This window comes from Morone saxatilis, unplaced genomic scaffold, assembly GCF_004916995.1.
Source record: "Morone saxatilis isolate NCDOM2014 unplaced genomic scaffold, NCSU_SB_2.0 Contig5, whole genome shotgun sequence".
NCBI classification, from domain to species: domain Eukaryota; kingdom Metazoa; phylum Chordata; class Actinopteri; family Moronidae; genus Morone; species Morone saxatilis.
The window spans coordinates 4,570,246-4,594,556 of record NW_023340095.1 but is presented as its reverse complement, the minus strand read 5'-3'; the positions used below and the strand labels follow the sequence as shown (position 1 = coordinate 4,594,556).

Here is a 24,311-nt window from a genome sequence, read left to right as displayed (position 1 = left end):
AGGCTTTGGCACCCCAAAGCAGCACCTCCATGAGCATCATGGCTCCTTGTCCAATGTGGAGGGGTTTGAGGAATTTGAAGAGTTTGTTTTGGATTTTGATGACTATGACTTGCTTGAGTCAATCCACACTCAACTGGGGTCACCAGACGAGCCTGTCCGTAAGTTGTGTAAAGTTGTTGTTTCTGTGGAGATTCACCTTGCTGGTTAGCATTACAGTACAGTTTGACAGTAGTGAAAGTTGCATCAAGCGATGAACGTAGCTCTGATGTAATCATAACATAACAGGAAATTCCCAGGGACAAGCATTATTCTATATTTACATGTACAATGATCAACGATCAGGAGCTCACTTGTTTCCATTGACTATGTAGCTTGCTGCTTGCCTAATTAAAGGCAATGTAAGGCTCATTCGTTGCCACACACATAGAAAAGCTGTCCATTGTATTGAGCGAATTGACACAGTACTCGACTGCTGCTGTTTCCTGCTTTCCTATTGATCCAGAGGCACCCATTTGGTTTGGGGGTCAGCCACAGCTAGAGCGGAAAGACATTTCATTGACCAGCAATGTGTGGTTCTGCTATTTTTATTCCCATTCGGCTTTGGAAACATGGCACATTAGTCCTGTGATGAAGCTGTGTTCCAGCACATGCGAAATAATACCTTAACTAGCACACTAAATTAAGATGTGACCATAGTAAACTTAACTTGCATGTTAACATTGGCATGTTGAACATATTAGCATGCTGATGTTAGCACTTAGCTTAAAGCAATGCTTTGCCTAATCACAGCTCCGCAGAGCTGCTAGGTTGTTTGTGGAGTGTTTGTAGTTAGTACAAGCTCTGTGCAATAATCACTGAGCGATGATCTGCTTTCGGTGTCTGTTGGCGTGGAAGCCCCGTTATGACATTGTTACACCAGCAGCGAAATAATAACACCCCTGTTTTCAAAAACCTTGACCGCTAATATTAAAAGGGAAACTCCACAGATTTTACACATCTAACAAGTCTGCTTACAGGTCCTGGGGAGTACTACTGCATTTGTGAAAATGTTGTGAGCTCTGACAAAGTAATTTCCCCACGGGGATTATTAAAGTCTTTCTGATTCTGATTCTGATTCTGATTCTGAAATTGCCTTATGTGATGTCACATGAGTAAGTGCTGGTAAGGGCTGAAGACAAGTTTGAAAATGAAAATAATATGGGCTAGTGGAGTAAGACCATGTAGCCCACTCCTTATCCCTGCTTAGGGCTAGCAGCTCGAGGCTACATTAGCCTCCCTTAGCATAACATACCAGAGTCTTTGAACCCTGCTCTGTATTCAGGGTAGAAAGTAAATAAAACTTTACATATATCGTTAAGAAATTTAACACACTGAAAACACTCATCATAATCATAATGACTTCTTAGCAAGGAACAAACATTTTAGAGGCACAATGACATTATCTGTAGCTGGATTATATATTTCATGCACATATTTAGCAATTATTGCTTCAAATATAGAAACAGTCTTTTCAAGCTCTAACATTTAATTTAAATGTTTATAGCACAATGTCTAAACTGGGTCTCCGTCTGTTTTTTTAACCTTTATTCATTCAACAGTTAATGTGGACTTACAGTACACAGAAGTAAACTGTGGGTTAAAATGGTTGGGTCCTTTTTGTTTTGGAGTAAAATGAAGATAGATTTTAGATTATCTGGTTTTCAAATATGCTGCGAATCAGATTTGTCAAACAATTGGATTTCACTGAGGCCAAGAGAACAAAGAAACCGAAAATCAGATACAGTCTACGGACAGCGTGGTACCTGGCAGGAAAATAAATTGCCTTATGATTTTTGATACTGAAGGGATTTTTTAGGTCATTCTTGGGATTTATTTGATTTCTAATGTGCAGTATTATCAAAATGAGATGATTGGTTACACAGGGATAGTTTAGCTGAGTTGTTTTCCTCATATAATCTAGAACATGTGTGTCTTATCATTGACCCAATCAAGACAAGTCATTATACTGCTCATGTTGCCCATGTAAAGTCCCATCAAAAACTTTCTCTTACAGCTCAAAGGAAATGATAATCAAAGGTATATGAATATAGCACGGGGCTCTATAGTCAGAAACATCTGACATTAAATAAATATTGTGTGTGGAGGAGATTTGGAAACCGGCTAATTTATGCATGGCAGTTACTTTTGGCTGATAAATCGCTCAAAGCTGTTGATACCGAAAGAAACTCCTCAGAGTGGATTATAACAATAAATAATGCTTGCAGTTACTGGATATGGTTCAAGTGTTATGGTATTTTAAACATGGGGTGCTTTGTGTTGTGCCTTCTCAGTTAGATTAAAGGCCTCAGCCCAGGTCAGACACCAGTTCAAAAGAAGGGAGAGGAGTTGTCCAGCTCTTCTAGATCAGTCAGAGCAGTTCATACAACGGCAGCCTTTAGAACTTTTTTCCCCTTGGGAGACTCTACAAAAGGAAATACAGTCTTACTTTATCTTGATTTCCATTTCTGTCTATTTCCCTCAGGATGGCATGACGCAGCTGAATGGAACACTTACTGTAGTTAATGCACACACACACATACTCTCTTTCTCTCTCTTTCTCTCTCTTCCTCTCTCCCCCCTCCACTTTGGTTACCTCCGGCTGTTCATGTAAAAGATTAAAAAAGTGTTTATTCAGTAAGAAATTATATTCAGCCATTGGCTAGTCTGACAGGTTCCAGACTGAATGCAAATCAAGATCTTTATCCTGACCTTACACCAACCCCATGTGGTTACTTAACCATATATAACCCTACCAATAATAATAATGATCTTGCTTGTTACAGCCTAATTATTACAAATCAAGTTCTGCTGCACGTTTTAAATAATTTCCCTCTGGGATTATTAAAGTATTTCTGATTCTGATTCTGATTCTGATTTGGACAACGACACAAATCTTGAAGCTTGAGCCTCTTTTAACAAGAACATATTATAACACAGTCCAGCTTTGACAAAATAAAAAGAACCAACAAAACGTTTATTGCAATAGATTACCTATCCTGCATGTATTTATTTTCAGACTTAGATAAGATGAATATAAACTATGTACTGACTGGGTATGCTTTGTAGTTTGTAGTAGTAGTAGTTCTACTGTAAAGTAGTTGGCCGAAATGTAAAAACACCCAATTTGCAGTTAAAATGTGCAAAATGACAATTCCTTTTACCGTCTCAAATGTATTTCTTAAGTTATAACTAAACATACTTTAAACCACTCTCTAAACACATTTCCACACAGGTGGAAGCCTCGTAATGTTCACTTCCCAGTTCCTTTGTCCAAATGAAGTGACTTCCCAAGCTTCAAACTCTTTTAAATGGCAAATAATAGCCCCGTCCTCACTGTAATGAAAAGGCTTCCTCATTATGCTGAATTCAATAAACTATGATTTGTGGGTCAAGGAAATTGAAAATGAAATTACTTTTGAACTGGGGGTAAAACCACCTCCTCTGTAACAGTTTCCCATGGCGTACAGAGATTCTCACTCACCCATGGAGCCTTTTCATTATGTTATTGGATGTTCTGCTGTCAACTGGAAACTTAAACAGACATACAAATTTGATTTCAGATTTTCCAGCATGGAGCACATTTTGTGTGTTAGACAGGATGTTTTAGTTATTCACAGTCCTAAAAAGAGAAATTCAGGCTGCTGTTCACAGATTGCACCTAGTTAGGTTGGCGTCCGAATAACTCCTCCAAAAATCAAGACATCATGGCTTAGCAATGCTGACCTTTTGCATTTTGACTCAAAATACTTGTGGCTGTTCAGGTCACAGATTTGAGGACAACCCTGGGGTGAGACGCCACCTGGTGAAGAAGTCGTCACGATGTCAGATGACCCGGGCCAGCAACAGTTCCACGCCGCTATGCAGCCTGAAAAAGAAGAAGAGAGCAGCCGATAAGAAAACTCACGAGGTTTGCCGCACACTTTGTTTTCCCCAATAACATTAATCTGCATTTTGGCCACTGTGTGAATACTTTAGTATACAGGCCACAAAAAAGTTTATTTTGTTGAAATTGTAAATGTTATCACATTAAAAGTAGTATAAACTACCCTACTACTATTACCCTAATCGTCATTATGGTTGACATATTAGCATACAATTGTCTACACACCAAGCAGGCATTAGCAACATTAGCATTCATTTGGAGTTGTGTTTCTGTCCACCTGACAAATGTCAGTTCAGTATTCACTCTTCCTGTAGCTCTGGTTTAGTCTTTGCCAGATCCTGAAGGGCAATATTTGGCTCTTTAGCTGATAAACTATCCACTTTGCTCACTAGCTAGTTGCTAAATTTGTCACCTATCTAGTGCTGGGCAGGTACAGTTGGTTTATCAATTGGTTTGCGCTGTCTGATGAGTGAAACAAAATGTACAGTTGTGACAATGAAACCAAAACAATGAGCTGAATGAGGCTAAAACGCTAGAGCTGAAGGGATACGTTGTTAATCTAAAAACATGGATTAATGTGTATACTTGATAAGTATTATTCCATAAATGTTGAAAGTCTTGGCTCCTGGGGTGTAATCTTAAGCACGTTGACTGGATGAGACAAAATTGCTCCTTTTGTTTCACCTTAGTTTGACAGCAGAAATTTCACAAAAACAAAAATCATATGAGTAATATTTTGTGTTTGCTAGGAATCAATTTTGTGTTGAAATTTGAGAAAATGTATCTTCATTTGGTTATCCTCTGTGTCCAAACCACTCTGAACTGGATCCAAACCGCTTATTTTAGTTGGTCCCATAAACACGTGTGTCGACTGCATCATGTTTTGCTTTAAAAAAAAAAAAGAAAAAAGATAGGAACAGCCAAACAGTGGTTGTCCAGCTTTTTCTTAAGTTAATGTATTTATATTGGTGCTAGCCAGTGTAGTTACGGATAATGCAGGGAATGTTCACAGCATCATCAAGTATTAACAACTGTTCCTTGATAGATTTATTTGATTGCACTGAAATTGATTGCAGATTTTTCCAGTTTTTCCATATCACTGTATGTTAATAATACTCTTAAACATATTCCAATTAGTAGTCGTCTCTTCTCTACTTCATATTCAGTTGTTTGTGGAGCTGAATGAGCTGATTGTGGAGAAGGACCATGAAATGCGTTGGAAAGAGCGAGCACGGTGGATCAAGTTTGAAGAGGACGTGGAGGAAGAGACAGATCGCTGGGGCAAACCTCATGTGGCCTCCCTCTCCTTTCGCAGCTTGCTGGAGCTTCGCCGCACCATCACTCAAGGTAAACAGCTCCTGCATACATACAGCAACACAGATGCTCGCAGCGCCTGCCTTATGGTTTATCTGTTCCCATGTGCAGCTGAAATAAAATCCACCAGGAAAAACATGACATGCAAAAAGAAGCTAAACTCATTAACAGAAAATACATTTGTCAAAATAACAATATGTCAAAATGTTTTCCTTGCTCACATTTATCCAAACACTGGAGAGTGAATACTTTTTAAACAATATGGTATGAGCATCCTTGTCTTCCTGTACCTTTCCATCACTAGGTGCAATCCTGCTGGACCTCGAGCAGAACTCTCTGCCCGGCATCGTCCATCTGGTGGTGGAGACGATGATCATCTCTGATCAAATCAGAGCTGAGGACAGACCGAGTGTTCTCCGGGCTTTGCTGCTCAAACACAGGTCAGTCACCAAGCTAACACTAACTGGCTCCCTCAGACAGAACATTTTTACCATCTGGTTTCAGTACAGAGTCAGACGTCAGTGTGGCATCCCAGGAGAGTGTACAAGGTTTAAGGGGCTCATCTGAATATTTTTGACCAAAGAAGTTTGGGTTAGGGTTAGAATTGGCCAGAATTGAAAACACAGACCTTTTTATTCCAGGTTTCCGACATTATTACTGTAAACACATTTTGTACAGCATCTGAGGCTGTCCTATTAGCAGGGTTCAACTTCTTATTCTTATATACTTCTAATATGAACCGTTATCATAATCGGTCTCATGAAGCTGCATAGATCACACTATTTAGGAAGTATTGCAAACATATAAAATACATGAATACAAAGTCTTGGAGAACACTTTCATCACAATTAATATTTAACATTACATTTTATTCATTACTAATGCTGGCCAACCTATTTTAATGTGTATAGACATTTACTATACATCGTATAAAAAATAACTGTTGTAAAGTATTGCTACTGAGTTGTAAACTCATTGTTCCATGCTCTTAAAGCTTGTAACCAGCCTGAACCAGAACTCCTACTTGCAGTTTTGGTCTGTGGTTTTAGTTACGATGGCAACAGATCTTGATTTAATCTCAAACAATCCCAACCCCACTTAATACCAAAGTTGGATGACTAACTTCACAAGACAGTCCCAGAGAACATTGTTATCTTAGATTTAGTTGTTTCTTTGTCCATGTTTAACAGACCTGTCAGTCTATAATAGTGTGAATGCTGCTTTGTTTACACATTGATTATGGGTTGTAGGTATGGCAGAATGAAGAATAACAGTGAAGGTTACAGAAAGGCAAAATGTAGGGGAACTGAACAGGGAATTTCCAAATTGTGACATTTAACAACACTTGGCTCATCATCTGGTGTACTTCCCCAGGGTTGACTAAGTTTCAAACATCAAGACTGTTCTGTAGCTGCCCTGGGTCTTAAAGCCTCAACCATCACGCTTCATTTTGTAAACCATCCTGTGTTTGTTAAGATATTTGTCTGTGTCAGACGTACTTCTTTCCATCCACAAAAGAGTGTGAGTTTCAATCTGAGGCTCATAACTACAGACCAAGAATGAAAAAGACAGTGTTAGGGGCTTGGTAAAAACATCTAAACATGCAAATTTGAAACCGACCTTTCTAGTTATTTTGTTGTGTTTATTACCTGATTAAACTCGATTGTTATTTTAGCCTTTGAGTGTTTGGTGCTTTGTGATTTTTGCATTAGCAGGTTCTTTCCAGCCAGCCGAGTCAGCCCCTGTTGGTATCAGGTTCAATTGTGTTGGTGGAAATTATTCTGTGTGACGTTGTTACCCTTATGGGACACCACAACTTACTTTAATGTGTCAGGATCTCAATTCCAAAATGGCATTAGCGATCAGGACTTGCCCACTAGAAAACCTTAGAAACCAGAATTGCTGGCTGCGAGCTCACAAAACACCAGAGGGGATTGTTACATCAGATCCTGCACACGGCTAAATATAAAGTCAAATAAACACCAGTATGTGAATGTAACACGTGACATGTCATCTCCTCGCTATCTCTAGCTCTCTCCCCACTTATTGATCGACAGCTGCATTAACATTCCAGCTAAACTGACCTAATACATATGGCCAATGGAATAGTGCGCTACACAATAGTGGATTATAGATTTGTCACTGTTACATAACGAGAAAAACAAGTTAACTAAATGGCGGCTGTCAAATTAAATTACTAAAAGGAAAGATAAGCCATGCCTCTAAAATTCACAAATTCTCCAGTTTGTACAGTTTGTGTCAATGTCATTTTGTGACAAGTGGTCAGTAGAAACATATAATCTATCATGTCTCTCCATTTGTCAGTGTACAGTCAGCTGGCCAACTAATACTGTTACTACTGAATGGATTGCCATGAAAAGATCCCCACATGAAGCCTGCTAACTTAAGTACCTCCCTTACTTTTTCTTTAGCTTAAGTAGACATTAATGAAATATCTCAACCACTATTGAATGGATGGCCATTAAAAAGTTGTGCCCAGAAGATGAATCCTATTGATTTTTAATTGTCCCCTTCCTCTGGTGCTACCAGCAGCATTGTTAAACTGTAGCGACACTCTGGCTTTCCATCCACCATCATCATGAGGTCAAAGGTTGAAACACTATCCAGTACATTTGTTATAACCAAATACCTAGCTGCACTTTGGGTTTAGTGCTAATTAGCAAGTTAATGAACGTGGTAAACGTTATAGCTGTTAAACATCAGCTTGTTAACATTGACATTTTAAGCATGTTGGCATGCTGACATTAGCATTTAGCACTCAGAGCTCACATAATGTTTTTCTTTTGGCTCACATGCACAGTTGGCAAGTTGGTGCCCACTGGCAAACATATAGACACTTGTTGACAATAGGTCCATTTATTGGCTTACATTTCTCAACTTTTATTGTGTGATATGACCCAAAGCTCCAGAGCAGCTCCTAATTGGACCTTTGGGTGAGATTGTTTTAGTAACTGCTGTTGAAAAACCTTCACTCATACCTGTGTTAGTTTATTTCCAAGGAACTCATCTTATCCTTATGTCTCTGTACACAGCTCTTCTGAGTCACTGGTCCAGCATTCTCTGTCTGGCCACTCCTTTGTCGAACCAGAATGGTACAGCCGGGTTCGATCAGTAACAGTAATCTTGCATGGACAATGCTGTGGTGTGATGACACTTCAATAGTCTGATAATTATAAAACATAAAAATTTAATATTACTAACATTGTGGTGACCAGATTTTCTGTTTGACTAAAATGTTCACGGGATGGATTTGCACATGCAAAGCAACACAACAGATGAACACAAAACAAGCCAGCCAGTGGACATTCTTAGCAGCAGTCCATCATGCGTTCATTCCATCTTTCACAGCATTTCCACATAAATTCCCAGTATGTCACTGGCTGCTTCTGCAAGGGAAAAAAAACCCTCAAACACTCATGTCATTAGAGTCATCACCAGTCTGAGATATCAGATTTACGATGTGGAAAGAAACACATTGAGGTGCTGCTAAAATTTAGCTCATCGCTTACTCAGACCAGTTAAAAGATCTTCTGGAAACGTCTCGAGCAGAAATTCCCTTCAGTGTCACACCTCGTTCTTTTGTCTCGCGATGCTGTCGTGTCCAATTTGGGCGCCGTGTTATAGGACCTTGTGGGCCTAATGAGTGAGGTGATGTCACCCTTGGACTTAACAGTGTAATGAAGCAGCGTTAAAAAACTTGGCTGGTGTGACACACTAAATACTTCTCTTTAAAAGGGAGAGAAACATGCTTACACTCACATGCACAAAGGCGTAGTTAATAAGGCTACACAGATTAGACTGGCTGTTTTATTGATGCACTGATGCAAATGTCACATTTTAAAAAATGACTGTGTCAACTCAGACTTTCTCGTAAGAGCTTTCTAATTGCCTTAAATTGAAAAAAGGTTTATATTTGGAAGGACGTTGCTGATGACTTTTTTAAATTTATGACCTGCATTGCAACTGCATTAGGTAAAGCTCTTCAGCATGTCGAATGAACAGAAGGTAGATTAGGTGAACAAGAATCACAGCTGTGCCGGTCATTTCTAGAAACCAAATTATCCTGCAGCCCTTTTAATTAAAATACTTCAGAATGATAGTTTCTTCCCGTTTTTTTTTACAAGTAAAAACGACACTATTATCATCTTTTTATAATGATAGTTTAATTCACCCCTTGTCAATCTGTTGCAGAAGCACCTGGGGAAGTGAAACTTGGAACTGTACTTGTATTAGTATATACTATGGAACAATCCTCCCAGTACTAACTGCTTTTTAACTGTGCTAAGGGTGGGACTTTGTGGATAATATTGTCCAAAATCAAATACCTCAAGAACTATTAAGTTGATTGCCATAACATTTTCTACAGACAGTAATGATCCACAGTGGATTCATATTAAGGACTTTTCATCTAGCAGTTTTGGTTCAGAGTTAAACCATGAAAATTGCTCAGATATTTCTGCTCTCCACAGGGTGGACTGTAATGTAATCTCCCTGACATTTCATTTAGTGCTATCATGAGGTTAACATTTAAATTTGTACTTATCTTACTTGGGTTCATGAGCTGTAAAACTAATGACTTTCCCATCCACCACAGCCGTGCTTTGTGCTTATTGCTAATTAGCCAATTTCAGCATGCTAACTAAGATGGTGACCCTGGTAAACATTACTTGTCAATGTGAGCGTACTAGCATGCTGATGTTAGCACTCAGCTCAGAGCACAGTTGCATCCACATAGTACGGCAGTAGACTTGCTCATGTTTTCTCTTTCCTTCTTTTTGTTCCCACAGCCATCCGAGTGATATGAAACATCGTTTTCACCGCCACCAATCATCCAGCAGTCTTCATGGCAGCTTCAATCACAACCACGTCCCGGACACCAACCTGCCGCTGGTGGCTGAAGAGCAGGAAGAGCACCAGGATAACAAAGTGCCGGTGTACGACCCAAAACAAGACGTGTTTGTCAGCCTGTTTGTAAGTCCTTCTTACTTAGCGCTTGTTTCGCCTTACAGCAACCCTTATTCCTCACACTTCATTTACTATCTGTGTCAATGCAGGGATTTCCACCCCTGGAGAAACATTTGGGCTATAAAACCACAAATATGGTGGCATATTCTAATGCTACTGTTCCAGTATATACACTGATCCTAATGATTCCGTATTTTAATGAGTTGGCCCACCCGATTGTAAACATGTCACTTTGGCAACGTTTCCTAGTGTGTGTTTGCAATGTCTCAGAGGAGGCTCTTCTGTAATTCATCCATTAGGCCGATAAAAGTCTGTGTGACGTATATGGAAAATGCAGCGCTTTAAGTTTTTAATGCTTACTGTGCAATCGCCAAGTTGCTGCCACTGGTGTTTTGCAATGTTTTCCAAACTAGCCTGTCCAGCGAAGATGTCCCCAGTCTGTGCAATCAATGCAGTTCTTAATGTGTTTTGCCATCAAATATTTGTCAAACACTGAAGACAACTCTCTCTCTCAACTCTCTCTCTACTTGGCAGGACAGAACCTCTCATCTTAGCACATGCACACAAACACACATTGATATACAGTATGATGATCTGATACAAACAGATCTCTATCATCATGGTTGCATTGCTTTGAAGCAAATGCTTGTAGTTGTAAAATGTACATGCATAACGAATCGCAACTTGTTCATCAAAACTACTTCATCAGAATCAGAAGATAATATAATAAAGTAGTCGGCTGGACTCAAATGAGTAGTCGGCTGTTTGGCCGGCAGCTGTCTGGCTCTGGTCAATGTGAGACGCTGGTGACAGAGATCTAAGAGATATAAGATCTGGGTTAAGATAGACTGCGACATAGTTGAAACAGTGCAGGCAGACAGCACAGTAACTTACCAAAGCCAAAGTAAGTGATTAACTAGTTTTGACAAGTATCCACAAGGATAATGGAATGCAGCTATCTAAAAGGACGGAGATAAAAGCGACGTTGAGCTGTCTTGTTCCAGTTTATGGTTTGAATTAAGTTCTAAGAATCAGCAGTAAGCGTAGATTTAAGCATGATTACACAAAATTCCTGATGTGAGGCCTGTGGCTCTCGCATTGTTCTTTGAAACACCCCTCCATGATGTCAGAAGTCGTGTAGGTAGTTCTTGAAGTTGGAGAAGGCAAGCCTCCCCGTGCCACATGTGTTGAATTATGTTCTTAGTCAGCTTACAGGTGCTTCCAGTTAAAGCTTCTTGATGCATTAACTGTGAAAACCTAATGTTCCCCATGGCTTAAAATCTTGGCAAATTTAAAACAGCCTATTAAAAAAAATCTGTTGAAACATAAACAATCAGTCATCCTGTTGAACGGTTTTAAAATAAACTGCACAGGGGTGTTATTCAGAATATTATTGTTCATATATACTCTGCTTTTTCGACAATATATTCCCATTATTGGCCCCATGCTATGTTGTGGTGTCACATCATGTTGGTTGGAAAAACAATATGGATATTCTTTGTTCTGTTCCTCCTCCAAGAAATCTCTCCACCCTCTGCCTCCTGAGAGCCATCCAGCTGCAGCCAGATCGATGAAGCTCCTCGCCAAGATTCCCAAAGATGCTGAAGCTGTCATTGTTTTAGTTGGTAAGCTCCGTGAGTTTTGACAAAGTAGATTAGAGGAATTATGCCTTTTCTCTTGTGTTTTTATAAAGAGATGAATCTGCTTGTGGCAAATTCTTCATCGGGCATCAAGTAAAAGAATTAAATTACATCAGTATAACACTATAGTCATAGCCAGTGGTACCTACTTCTGTGTGTATTCTGATCACCTTTTGTCTTTATGGTAGTTTTTAAAATTATGCTGCTGTGCTTATGCTAATGTAAAGTCTAAAAATCTCTGCAGCTGCTTTGCTATGAATCCCAGAGGACCTGAAAAGTGAAAATGTATTCAAGTCTTAACACTAAATTAACACTACAACTACCACAGATGAGCAGATTCATATTTTTGAGAATAAACAGGTGATGAGTGTACTGATCACAGATTGTGTTATCATGAATGTCGTCCCTCATGCAGAGATGTGAAAAATCTCAAAAGTCTAAACTTGTTGCGATTTTTTGTTGTTTACTTTCAGGCTGTGTTGAGTTTCTGGAGCAGCCAGCCATGGCCTTTGTCAGGTTGAATGAGGCAGTCCTTCTGGAGTCGGTGCTGGAGGTCCCTGTCCCCGTTCGCTTTATTTTCGTCCTGATCGGTCCCACTCAGTCCAACATGGACTACCATGAGATCGGACGCTCCTTCTCCACTCTCATGTCTGACAAGGTAGATATAAATCTGAAAAGATGTAAAACCACGTTTCAATCACATGACAACAACAAAAGAAACAGATGAATATCGTCATTTATTCACTCATAAACATTGAGAATTAGATTTAGAATTGAACTTCACTAATAGGTAAGGTACTATTCATTTTTTTAACCAAAAAGCCCAGTCCAGAAAAATAAAGAAAACATGCTAAAAAGCTGCTAATTATCCCCCTCCATATACATTATTCTGAAGTAAATCCTAGTACTTGGCCCACCACTGTAAATGTCCATCAATGAAATGAGAAGTTGCATAATTGATTGCAGTAATTTGCTAATAGACAGATACTGTAATATATTCACAGTTATTGCTCTTACAAACTGTAGATCCTCTGAGCTTGAGTGGCCTTTCTTTTGCTTTCTGGCGATGACATTCAGTTGCATTTTGTTATAGAGTTTCCACGAGGTGGCCTATTTTGCTGACGACAGACAGGACCTCCTGAATGGTATCAATGAATTCTTGGACTGCAGCATCGTCATTCCACCCTCAGATGTGGAGGGCAAAGACCTCCTGAAGACGGTGGCGGACTTCCAGAAGCAGATGCTACGCAAGAGGAAGGAAAGAGACCTCAAGAGGCACCAGTCCTCAGCTGGAATAGAGCAGAACAACAAAGGTACTCTGTCAAGTCCTTAAAGAGCCCGTTTTACCAGCCAAATCCTAATTTACTGGGCTTGAGCAAGGCACGTCTTTTATTCTGCAAACCAATGCAAAGACAGATCAACCCCATAAGTCCGACTTCTTTAAAATTGTGTGCAGGACTTTCCCTGCGTTTTCAATGTTAAAAACACATATGTGAACAGCTTTTACATCTACAAATCAGCTTGCACTTTCAGTAGTTTAAGATGATATATCCCATCACCTCAGTAAAGAAAACATCTACAGTACTGGTTAGATAGTAGTTTTTTTCAAATTATGTATTAGGGAAAAGATCATGAGCGTAAATAATCAATCTTTCCATTCAAAAGCAAGTCTGACATTCCATTTATACTGTAACTTTAACAAGTTAATATTAGACTATTGTTTTGTGATATGATAAAGCTTACTAAAAACTCAAAATCCCACCATGCCATCCACCATTTAAAGTTTTTACCATGTCAATTTGACGAATATTCACATAAAACAAGTAGAAAATGTGTTTTTAAGGATTCACATTTTACATTCCTCAAGATGTGCGTTGCCATAGAGTCTTTTTTAATGCTGCCATTGGAGGGCGCCAAAGACATTTTTAAATCCTACACATAGTGACATTGGGGAGAAAGATGGTATTATTCTATATTCTTCTTATTGTCAACATATTATCAAAATAATTAACCCAACAATTCAATATTCCATCATTGATTCCCTACTGTGTGACACTAAAAAACAGGCAACAAATATATTTATATATATTTTAAAGTGCTCAGTAATGAAGTAGTTTTTAGGGATTACTCAGGTGTAAACAGTAAATTTGTTAGGGACTATTTTCAGCTGCAAACTGATACACATTCATTGCTCTTGTGCCCATGTTCATGGTAATAAAGGAACATGTCACCCAGTACAACAGTATGGCTCAGGCTTGTTAGTTGGGATTTCGGTAGTGTGTGTTTAGCTTTGTATTACAGACCTTTAATATCTATCATCTTGTATTTAATTTGCTAACTTGTATTTATTGTTTTACTATCGTGATGACTAGTAGTTTCTTTGTGTAACTGATTATGTAACAAACCCCGTAGAGGTGAGTCCAGAGGAGGAGGAGGAGGAAGACCAGGAGGTGGACCCATTGAAGCGCTCAGGGATCCCTTTTGGAGGCCTGATCCACGACATCCGCCGCCGCTATCCACACTACATCAGCGACCTGAAAGACGCCCTGGACATGCAGTGCCTCGCTGCCGTCATCTTCATCTATTTTGCTGCACTGTCACCGACTATTACCTTTGGAGGCCTGCTGGGTAAGCTGACTCTACAAGAAACAAGTAATTTGGACCTCATGTCATTTTGATACCTTCCCTCTGAAGATGCGTTTTATGTCTGTATTCACATACAGGAGAAAAAACAGAAGGCATGATGGGAGTGACTGAGCTTATTGTGTCAACTGCAACTCTTGGTGTTATATTCTCGCTGCTTGCTGGTCAGCCCCTCCTCATCATAGGCTTCTCAGGACCCTTGCTGGTGTTCGAAGAAGCCTACTACAAGGTACTATATCTAAAAATGTAGTTAACAAAGGAACTACTAGATACTATAACACATACTTCAGTATTTGTTACATAATTCTGAAACATGTCACTAACATTTCTGTGTCTTTTCAATCAGTTCTGTCAGGCCCACAACTACGAGTATCTGACTGGTCGAGTGTGGATTGGTTTCTGGCTCATCTTCATTGTCCTGGTGATTGTGGCTGCAGAGGGCAGCTTCCTTGTTCGCTACATCTCACCGTTTACCCAGGAGATTTTTGCTTTCCTCATCTCCCTTATCTTCATCTATGAGACTTTTTCTAAGCTCATCAAGGTAACTACTCCAGCTATTGCACAGCGCGCTTCTCAATTGTTATTTTATTATGATCAGTAGTACCTTACTTGTTAGTGAAGCTGATAGCATCCAATAATTAGGTTTAATCCTTCATTTTTTGTATCTGCAAAAAGCAAAAAATCAATGATAAATTGAGACGCTCTTCTTGTTTCCAGGTGTTTAAGGAACATCCACTGATGGCAGTGTACCCCAGTGACTCCACCCCAACTACTGAACTTCAAGATTTTGATCTCGTCTTCAACCAGCCTAACACTGCTCTTCTGTCTCTGGTCCTCATGATGGGCACTTTCTTTGTTGCTTTCTTCCTCAGGAAATTCAGAAACAGTCGGTTTTTAGGCGGAAAGGTACCCTGCTTTACTGAGTCTCTTAAAAACCTTTGGACAGCCAATTTCAGGCATTTATACAATAATACATTTATTAAAACAAGGTTATGTTTGTGCAGGGAAGTGGGATAATGTCAATAATGTATTTTACGCTTTTTTTATAAAAGAAAATTGTGTTTTTCACAGTTTGAATCAATAATATTGATGCATTCCACAGTGGGTGTTCATAAAGTGAGCTTTATATAAACATTTATGTGGTAAGAAGTGTGCTGAATGTTGACTTATTTTTATTTATCCTTGGTTTCTTTAAATCCCCAGGCCAGAAGAATCATTGGTGACTTTGGTATCCCCATCTCAATTTTAGTTTCAGTAGTGGTGGATTACACCATTACTGACACTTACACACAGGTAACTGTAATGTCTTCAGTCACACAGTCAACAGCTGAAGAGCATTTTTATTATAGTTCCAACAACTCAGTGTCTTTTCTCAGTGCATCACATTATTTTGTATTTACTTTTAGAAACTCAATGTGCCATCTGGCTTCTCAGTCACCTCCCCTGACAAGAGAGGTTGGTTCATCAGCCCCTTTGGTGACAAACAGCCCTTCCCCACATGGATGATGGGAGCATCTATTGTACCTGCCCTTCTTGTCTTCATCCTAATTTTTATGGAAACTCAGATCACTTCGTACGTACAGTGTGGTTATGTACAGTGGTAATACTTTGTGTGTAATAGTGAGGTATTCTTTTTACAAACTGTGCAACACTTTTTAAATATTTTCCCATTTTTCCTCCAATCTAACAGATTGATAGTCAGTAAGAAGGAGCGTCACCTGGTTAAAGGCTCAGGCTTCCACCTGGATCTTTTGCTCATTGTCATTCTTGGTGCCATCTGTCCTCTTTTCGGCCTGCCGTGGCTCACCGCGGCCACTGTGCGTTCTGTCACTCACGTCAACGCCCTCACCGTCATGAGCAAAGCCACGGCTCCTGGCGAAAAGCCCATGATCCAGGAGGTGAAAGAACAAAGGGTGACTGGGCTTCTTGTGGCTGTTCTTGTTGGTAAGAGGAAAGGGACGGATGGGAGTGTGTGATGCCAACTGACCATTCGCTAAACCCCACCCCCAAACAGCAATAGTCCAATAATAACATAGCAACCGTAGCTAGGCACACAGGCCTGTGAAGTTTTGGATTTCTACACATGCTGAAAAGGTGCAGATGGGTTGTAGTAAGAGGACTTCAGAGGGTGATTTAGCCTTTACAAAAATAAAAACACCAGACATTTGCATTTTACTGTACGTCCATCTGTCCTAACATTAGCTGCAATTTGTAGCATTTAGATTAATATTAGTTATTCTGGCCTGCTCTTTATTTGGTTCGGGGAAGATAACATGCCAGCAACTCAAGTAAAAATTCTTTATATTAGCATTACATTTGCCTAACTAGTCTTCATCCTCAGTGCATTTTTTCTTGTAAAAGTAAAGCATACTGTTTGAAATTCCTATCATTTAGATTCAGAGGTAACTAGCTCTGCTCTGCGCCACAAACAAAAGCTAACACAGATGCTCCTTTATTTCTTCTACATGTATCAGCTGGAGAGGATGCTGACTTTTAGCCTGGGATACAAAGCTTTAGCCTCAGTCTTTTTGCATGATATCGTGTATGCAGCCATTGTGTTACTTCCGCAGCACCTGCATGTCTTGACATTCTTGAAGTATGAATCAGCCATTGAAGCTTAAAAAGATTGTATATTCTCTTTACAAATTCTCTTCAAAATGAACCGAAACTGTCATTTTTCCAAACGAAAATTGTTGAACTCAAAATGCAGGGTCTGACATCGCAACCTTGTTTTTATCCACTGACTAGTACTACATCGCCAGCAGAATATCTTGTTTCAATTAAGGTAGGGTTCCCAAAGTAGTCTTAAGTATAGTTTGATCCAGTTTGGGTATACAACCGTAATGACTCATCATGGTTGTTGAGCTTTTGTTTGATTGAAATGCTGTTTGGATTAGAATTAAGACTTTCTGGATTATCCCAAATAGCATTCGACCAAGGCAGCTGAACAGTGAATGTTTCAAATAAACGGCATTGACAGTGTGTTTGTCATGAGGGCTGTTCCCTTGTCGAATGAATAATTCTCTCCAGTCTGCATGTGCGTACTCCCTAAAAGACAGTAATATGATTTGAAAACCTCACCTATAACCCCCTTTCTACCCATCAGGTATGTCCATCGTGATGGAAGACGTGCTCCGCCTCATCCCTCTGGCTGTGCTCTTTGGCATCTTCCTGTACATGGGGGTCACCTCTCTGACAGGCATCCAACTGTACGAACGCATCACACTCATGGTCACGCCCGCCAAGCATCACCCCGACCACATCTACGTCACCAAGGTAGCACACACAATAAGAACGTTTACATGCCCTCGCCTTCTATTATTAGTGGTAAAATGGAGAAGCCAAACCCAGAAGAGTGGTAACTGCAGCAGAGTCCACGCAGCTGTTTTTCTGCCGTCTTGGTTTTCAGCTCTGTTTGATGGAGTGATTCAGATCCCTGTATAGATGATACGTGAACATTATCCAGATTTTTACAGCTATGCTAGTCTTGGACTCCTCCACATCCAGAAAACTGTCATTTCTTCACCAACAGAGAGTTACATGCAGAGTCACACACAGGAAAATGTTGCTGGGGTTTTGACCCCAAACAGAGAGTTACCTCAACAGTTGAGGATAAACACACAGTCTGGTTTCTGGCCGCCTGGTCACCGCTGGATTTACCTTCTCCATTTGATCATCAGTAATGGAAGAATACAATTAATCCTCTGCATTACTGGTGTCAGACCTACAATTCATTTTGTTTATCATCATAGTTTTTTTGTGTTTCTGACTAACTGCTATGTAAGACTAGTTCAGGATGCACCTGCAGACAGCATCATCAGAAACCTGGATATGGTGTATTCCTATTTCTATCTTAAAGCTAGCATATTACTGTCTCTTAAAACTGGGACAACGGCTTATCTATGTTGTTAAAACCAGGATCTTAAGTTTTTTTGTAGGATGCCTAACCTGGATACTTCATAGCCTAATCATAGTTAAGGTTGTAGACATACTAAACATACTGAATGATATAGCAGAAGGGGGGTACTATTTAAGAATAGGTACAAACTTTTTCAGATCTATCTGAAAAGTCAGGTGCCCATATGAACACTGAAACTGTTTTTGCTTGATGTACTGCTCATACTAGCAATTAAAAGATCCCTTTCCAACAGGCTTCCAGTGGGAGACAAAATCTACAGTCCTCTTGGAAAAATGTCTTATAAAGTTTATTTAATTATAATATGATGAATCTTTTTATTATGAAAGCCCCTCCCTGTGTTTCCCCACACAGTGTTTCCTTGCTGAGTTGCAGCAGAGGCACAGTAACACAACAAGAGGGAATTTTCATAATAAAAACACTTTATCTTATATTAAAGAAATGCAAGGACATGGGGTTTCTATCAGGCAAACAGCAAACAATGCTTCTACTTCAGGGTTGCCAAAGCTAACATAAATAATCAAAATATAATAATGTCCATTAATTAATACATAACCAATCTTCAACAGAAAAGAGAAAAAAAACTGCAGTGCTAAACTAAAAAAGTATTACATAATTGCGAATAAAGGGAGGAGTGTAAAGATGAAAAAAGAAGAATCATGGCCCAAGTTTCTTTTTGAGTTTGTACTGGGGGCAGAGTGGTTACACACCCGGGTGGGGTGGATCACTAGATCCTGTTGTGAGTATTGATATTTGTGTGAATAGAATCAACATCAAAAAGACTCACATTAGATCCTCTCAGGGGACATGAATATTCGTCTTAGTGCATGCTCTCTCTGTTTCTCTGCTGCTGCTGTGTGCATGCACGCAGGGACCACCTTGCTAGTTCAAAGAATTCACACAGTAAACATTTATTTATTTAGTGTTTTAACATGCATTTGGTTAAGAAATGAATAGACAATACAAATAAATGTGTTTGGTAAAACTCAGAAGTAGCTAGTTAATGATGCCTTTACACCTTGTAAATCATGACACATGGTTCTATAGCTAGACACTAACAGCTCATCTGTCAAAATTGGTGATTGAAAACCAATTTTATGGTGCATGAAAAACACAGCAAAAGGACAAGAAAACTTTACAGAAAATTAAATCTCTCTTGCTTTATTTTTACACAAAGCATCAGATGTAGGATTTTCCACTAGATGGAGCCAAAAACATGTGAGATTTTCTTCACGCAGGGGAGCAGGATTCAGTGTGTTTAATGTGTCTCTATGTTTCTGTGCTGTGGTCTATGGTCTTTTGGTTTTCTACCCTTCAACCACCACATGTGTGTCGCTTTAGGTGAAGACATGGCGCATGAACATGTTCACCATGATGCAGCTGGCGTGCATCGTGGCTCTGTGGGTAGTGAAGTCTACTGAGGCCTCCCTGGCGTTCCCCTTCGTCCTCATCATGACGGTGCCGCTGCGCCGCGTCATCCTCTCCAGGATTTTCGAGGAACGTGAGCTCCAGGCGGTAGGTTGGGGAGCAGAGACATTCTAGGAATGTTTGAATCTCTGCCACAATGATCTGATCCCACATAGCCACGGGATACTTATTTTACAGCAAATTCAACATTAGATGGATGTTGGCTTGTTTTTTTTTCTATCTAACACTAACATCTCTTGAAGAAATGCTTCAAATGAGCTACGAACGATTTTCTCCTCGGTGATCATGGACAGCTTTTTCTTCCAAATATTTTTAAAACAATATGCAAATATTTCTTTTTGCTCTGCGTTCTAACCAGAAAAAGATTCACTGTCCATCCTGAAGCGGGGCTTCATGTTTTCTTGGTTAGATCCCCCAAACCCATACATGTCATCACTGTCAGATTAAAACCTTTAATTTCCAAAATGTCAACTGTTTCAGGAGCTAGAATAAACAGCTTTGTTCTGATCTTGACCACTATTCGTGTTGCGTTCATCCAAAGGTTTCATGAACCCGGGGCACTGCAGAATTTCCTCAAACTACCGAGGACCTTGGAATGAAGTTAAAACTTTAAAATGATCTTAATTGGACCTCCCATGATGTCAGGCCCCTCAGCCCTCTAACCTTCACCCTTATATGAACCAGATTATACGTAAGCATGAAGAGCTGGAGCTTGCTAATTAAAGAAATAGTTTGACATTTTGGAAGAGACTTGGGCTTTCTTGCCAAGAGTTAGATAAGAGGACTGATACTGCTCACACGTCTGTATGCTAAATATGAGCACCAGCAGTCGGCTAACTTAATTTAGCACAAAGATTGGAAAAAGTCTGGCATGTAATCCCCCATACAATGAAAAATGTTTGTTTTTACACTTTGGTTTTTGTATAGATTGACCAAATGCGATACAACGTGTGAATTTGTGATCTTACACGGTGCTAGTAAAAAAAATTTTTGTTACCTTTGGTCAGTCAGGCTAGCTGTTTCCCCTTTTTTCAGTCTTTATGTTAAGCTTAGCTAGATGCAGGCTGTAGCTACATATTTAGTGTATAGACATGTATACATACCAAAATGTCAAACATTTCCTTCCATACTTCAGATCTAACCAGATTTTAGTAGTTTAGCTGTTGAATTCATGCTAAAATCATATATCTACTATCATAAAATTCACCAGGAGTCTACCTGAAAGCACACTGAGACCGCATCAGAGTTTGTTTGAACAGCACCAGATAGGTTAGGCGTGAAAGCATCCTAAGTTGTCTTATTTTGACCTTTGAGCAAACGCTGAATGAAAATGATGGAGGATAATTTGCTTTTTCACAGCTGGATTGCGACGAGGATTCTCCCAACTTTGATGAAGATGGACGGGATGAGTACAACGAGATCCACATGCTTGTATAAATTTAAACTCGACACAGCCCGTATGACTTCCTCCATCCTCCAGCTCTGGCCAATCACAGCAAGCCTCTTTGGAAACCTCAGTGTCTCTGGGTAGCGGTAAAGCGGTAAAGCGATAAGAGCTACCGTAATGGTGTTTGTAAAATATTCAAAAGCTATAGCTGGATAATCACTTCTTACCTTTGTTTATTCCAGTCTTTTAAAATAGCACACCTAATGTTAGATCTCTGTGGTGGTGGTGTTGTGTTAAACTCCCTGAAGATTTTATTGTGTCAGAGGCCTGAAAATAGGTCTGAGCACCCAACCTGACGTGGACGATGCAAATCTAGCAAAAAAACTTTTTATCCTATGTATCCCTTTAATTACTCTGCAGGTTCTGGGCATAAGTGCAATGATGATGGTGACCTCTAGGACTACAGTGGGCTGGATGATTTAGACTCATTATTGTCCTAAAGTGGGAAATGGGGTCAATTTACTTTCATTTCATTCAAGAAGCGGATTTTCTGCTGAACTGACCCTAAATCTCAAAGCCCTAAATTCTACTGCCTATGTATTTGAGCTGCCATTTTCCGTTATACTACTGCCACTGGCTATAGGTTGCAATGATGTGCAAACGAGGAGTTAAGTAGTACTTTTCCTTTCTGTACAGACTTTTAGTAATGAGCACTTTGACTGGGCAAAAGTTCACTTTTGTCGCTGCCAACCAAGCTCCCTGGCACAAGCCTCCTCTCTAAATGTAGTCTCCCATTGAAGCCAAAATCTCTACAGAGACTGTGGAAGCCTCTTCAAGGGGTGTTACTGTACTTTGTTAGGTGTTTAATGCCCAACATACCAGTCCACTGACCCCATTATTGTGACCTTGGATATACAAGTAAATAGCTCACATGGTCTCAACCTTATTTTTCTACTTTGTTGTATTTATTCTGTGACTTTGGACTTAATGCCATGCCAGATTCTCAGTGATGTTTAGACTCCAACTAGCTTAAGAGTTAGTATAAAATAAAAATAATATTGTGTAGGTTGACACATTCAAGACAGAAAAGATGTCATTATTCAACCATTCTTTCATCTTCTCTGCAATATTTCCATTGCGTGGTGCATTTTTTCACTGATGTCATGAATAATATAATAACACACTTGACTGGAAAAGCATAGAAATTAAGCAAACACACAAGTACTGAAAATGCTGGGGAACAGTTGAGTGTTGGCAGAATGTATGAATGATGCATTGTACAGTAAGACTGTGAGCTTGGAATTATAATGTACCATCTGTGTTCAGAGTTGTTTTGAAATGCCCAGAGATTTAGTTGTCACCTCCTATATTGCGAGCCTGCTATAGAATTTTAATTACCACTCAGACATAACAATTTTCAGAAACCTTACTTCTGTCACACAGAAACACCAGTTGATAAAGCAAAATTTCACAAGATACTTAATTATTTAGTAACAAATTGTGCACAGATTTGTGTGATGCTATTATTTAAGAAGGCCAGTGTGTTAGACTACACTCACTGACAAATATTCCACAATTTTGGAGCATTCTCTGAATATCGTGCAGACATCAGATTTAAGCAACTATGGGAAGTTCCGCCAACTTTTATCAAACATGGTAATAAGGTTTTATTAAAAGTAATAGGCATAGATATCAGCAGAGGCACTTGGACTTGAATGACAAAATGAGTTAGTATACCGTTCCTCTGGCATTATCGCTGCAGTGTAAAGAGGCCTACTGAACTCTGTGATCACTGATCACATTCAAGGACAATGACAGGAGTTTCCCTAAAAGATTCTAAAAATGAAGGATTAACCAAAGGAAGAAGATTTCTCGACAGTTACACTGGCATTTTTCAGAGTAATTAGTATGCAGAATCCTTCTACCTCCTATCGCCACACTTTTCACTTATTCACCTCTACACTGTACCTGCTGCTGTGGATAAAGAACGTTATGATGGAACCAGAAAGAAAAGAAATACTGTGTGACAGCTGGGGAGGTTTCTGTAAATAGCTCTTGTTTTCTTGTGATAATAATGATTACTAATGCAGGCAAACCTAAAAACTCCAAAGTGCTAAAAAAAATAAAGCACAGATTTTGACACTGTAAAAATAAAATTAAAAAGAAAATATTTTAATGGTCAGCAGTGTAGTATAGTTTTTGTAAGCTAACCACAAGAATGATCTCATGTCACATACCCATGCCCTACATTACGAGCCATGCAAGAACTCTGTCTCAGGGGATACTGACCTTCGATCTGTAAATATTGCTTACCAGCCTTTAGTTTGTTGTCTCTTTTGTGTACATAAAGCGGTCAAGGCAATCCAACATAAAATATATGTCAGTCCAGCATTTTGTATTATACAATGAAGGAAAAGAGGTCAAGAGAAGAGAATAATGTGTTTACTCCGGTGAAGTGACATGGAATTATAAGTGTAAATTAATTATTTTTCCCCCTCCTCCATTGTTCTTTTTACACTTGAAGCTAAACTTTGATGTGAAGCACACACCTGCTGTAATCTGTGTTTCATTCTGCAGCTCCCCAAGTTAATGAGTTACTCAATGTGCTTTACATTAGCACTCTATAGAAGTTTCATTTAAAAAAAAGGCTGCACTGTTAATGGACCTTTTCAACCACATGTTATGTTTCAGGGACTGGAATGGCAAACTGAGGGCAAAGACACTGATAGGTTTTCTCCATTATACAAGGCCCCACTGTGTTCATGACATTACTGAATGTAAATGTTTGGCTGTCTGTATTTTCAGGCACATGATTTTGCTTGTCAGGTTTAGCAAAGCTGAATTATAATTTATGGAGGTTCATTAACGACAAAGCTACTCAGTGGTATTTGAGGGTTAAAGATGCTTTGAGCTCGCATGTAGGATTATGTGTTAGAGGTAAGTGAGTATGGCTGTAGCCTAAAGTTAAGAAATGCTGAGTTTTAGCCAAAATCCCACCCCCACCAATAGTTTTAAAAAGAGCGGGAACAACATTTAGGGCTGAAGTTGTACCATTTGAATACAGCTCAGCTTTTC

At 39.4% G+C, this 24,311-nt stretch overlaps 1 protein-coding gene across 1 annotated transcript in view; it reads left to right on the top strand.

Moving 5' to 3' along the window:
• Positions 1-24,311, top strand: part of slc4a3 (solute carrier family 4 member 3) — a 50,299-nt gene extending 25,988 nt beyond the window's left edge. The window contains exons 6-22 of the mRNA XM_035677201.1: positions 3,801-3,946; positions 5,089-5,269; positions 5,541-5,676; positions 10,045-10,228; positions 11,742-11,847; positions 12,336-12,520; positions 12,956-13,175; positions 14,275-14,490; positions 14,586-14,734; positions 14,852-15,046; positions 15,223-15,411; positions 15,709-15,798; positions 15,912-16,078; positions 16,196-16,449; positions 17,612-17,781; positions 19,763-19,936; positions 21,209-24,311. Of these exons, the coding sequence (XP_035533094.1) occupies positions 3,801-3,946; positions 5,089-5,269; positions 5,541-5,676; positions 10,045-10,228; positions 11,742-11,847; positions 12,336-12,520; positions 12,956-13,175; positions 14,275-14,490; positions 14,586-14,734; positions 14,852-15,046; positions 15,223-15,411; positions 15,709-15,798; positions 15,912-16,078; positions 16,196-16,449; positions 17,612-17,781; positions 19,763-19,936; positions 21,209-21,286 (2,840 nt within the window). The 3' untranslated portion in view covers positions 21,287-24,311. The remainder of the gene's footprint in view (positions 1-3,800; positions 3,947-5,088; positions 5,270-5,540; positions 5,677-10,044; positions 10,229-11,741; positions 11,848-12,335; positions 12,521-12,955; positions 13,176-14,274; positions 14,491-14,585; positions 14,735-14,851; positions 15,047-15,222; positions 15,412-15,708; positions 15,799-15,911; positions 16,079-16,195; positions 16,450-17,611; positions 17,782-19,762; positions 19,937-21,208) is intronic.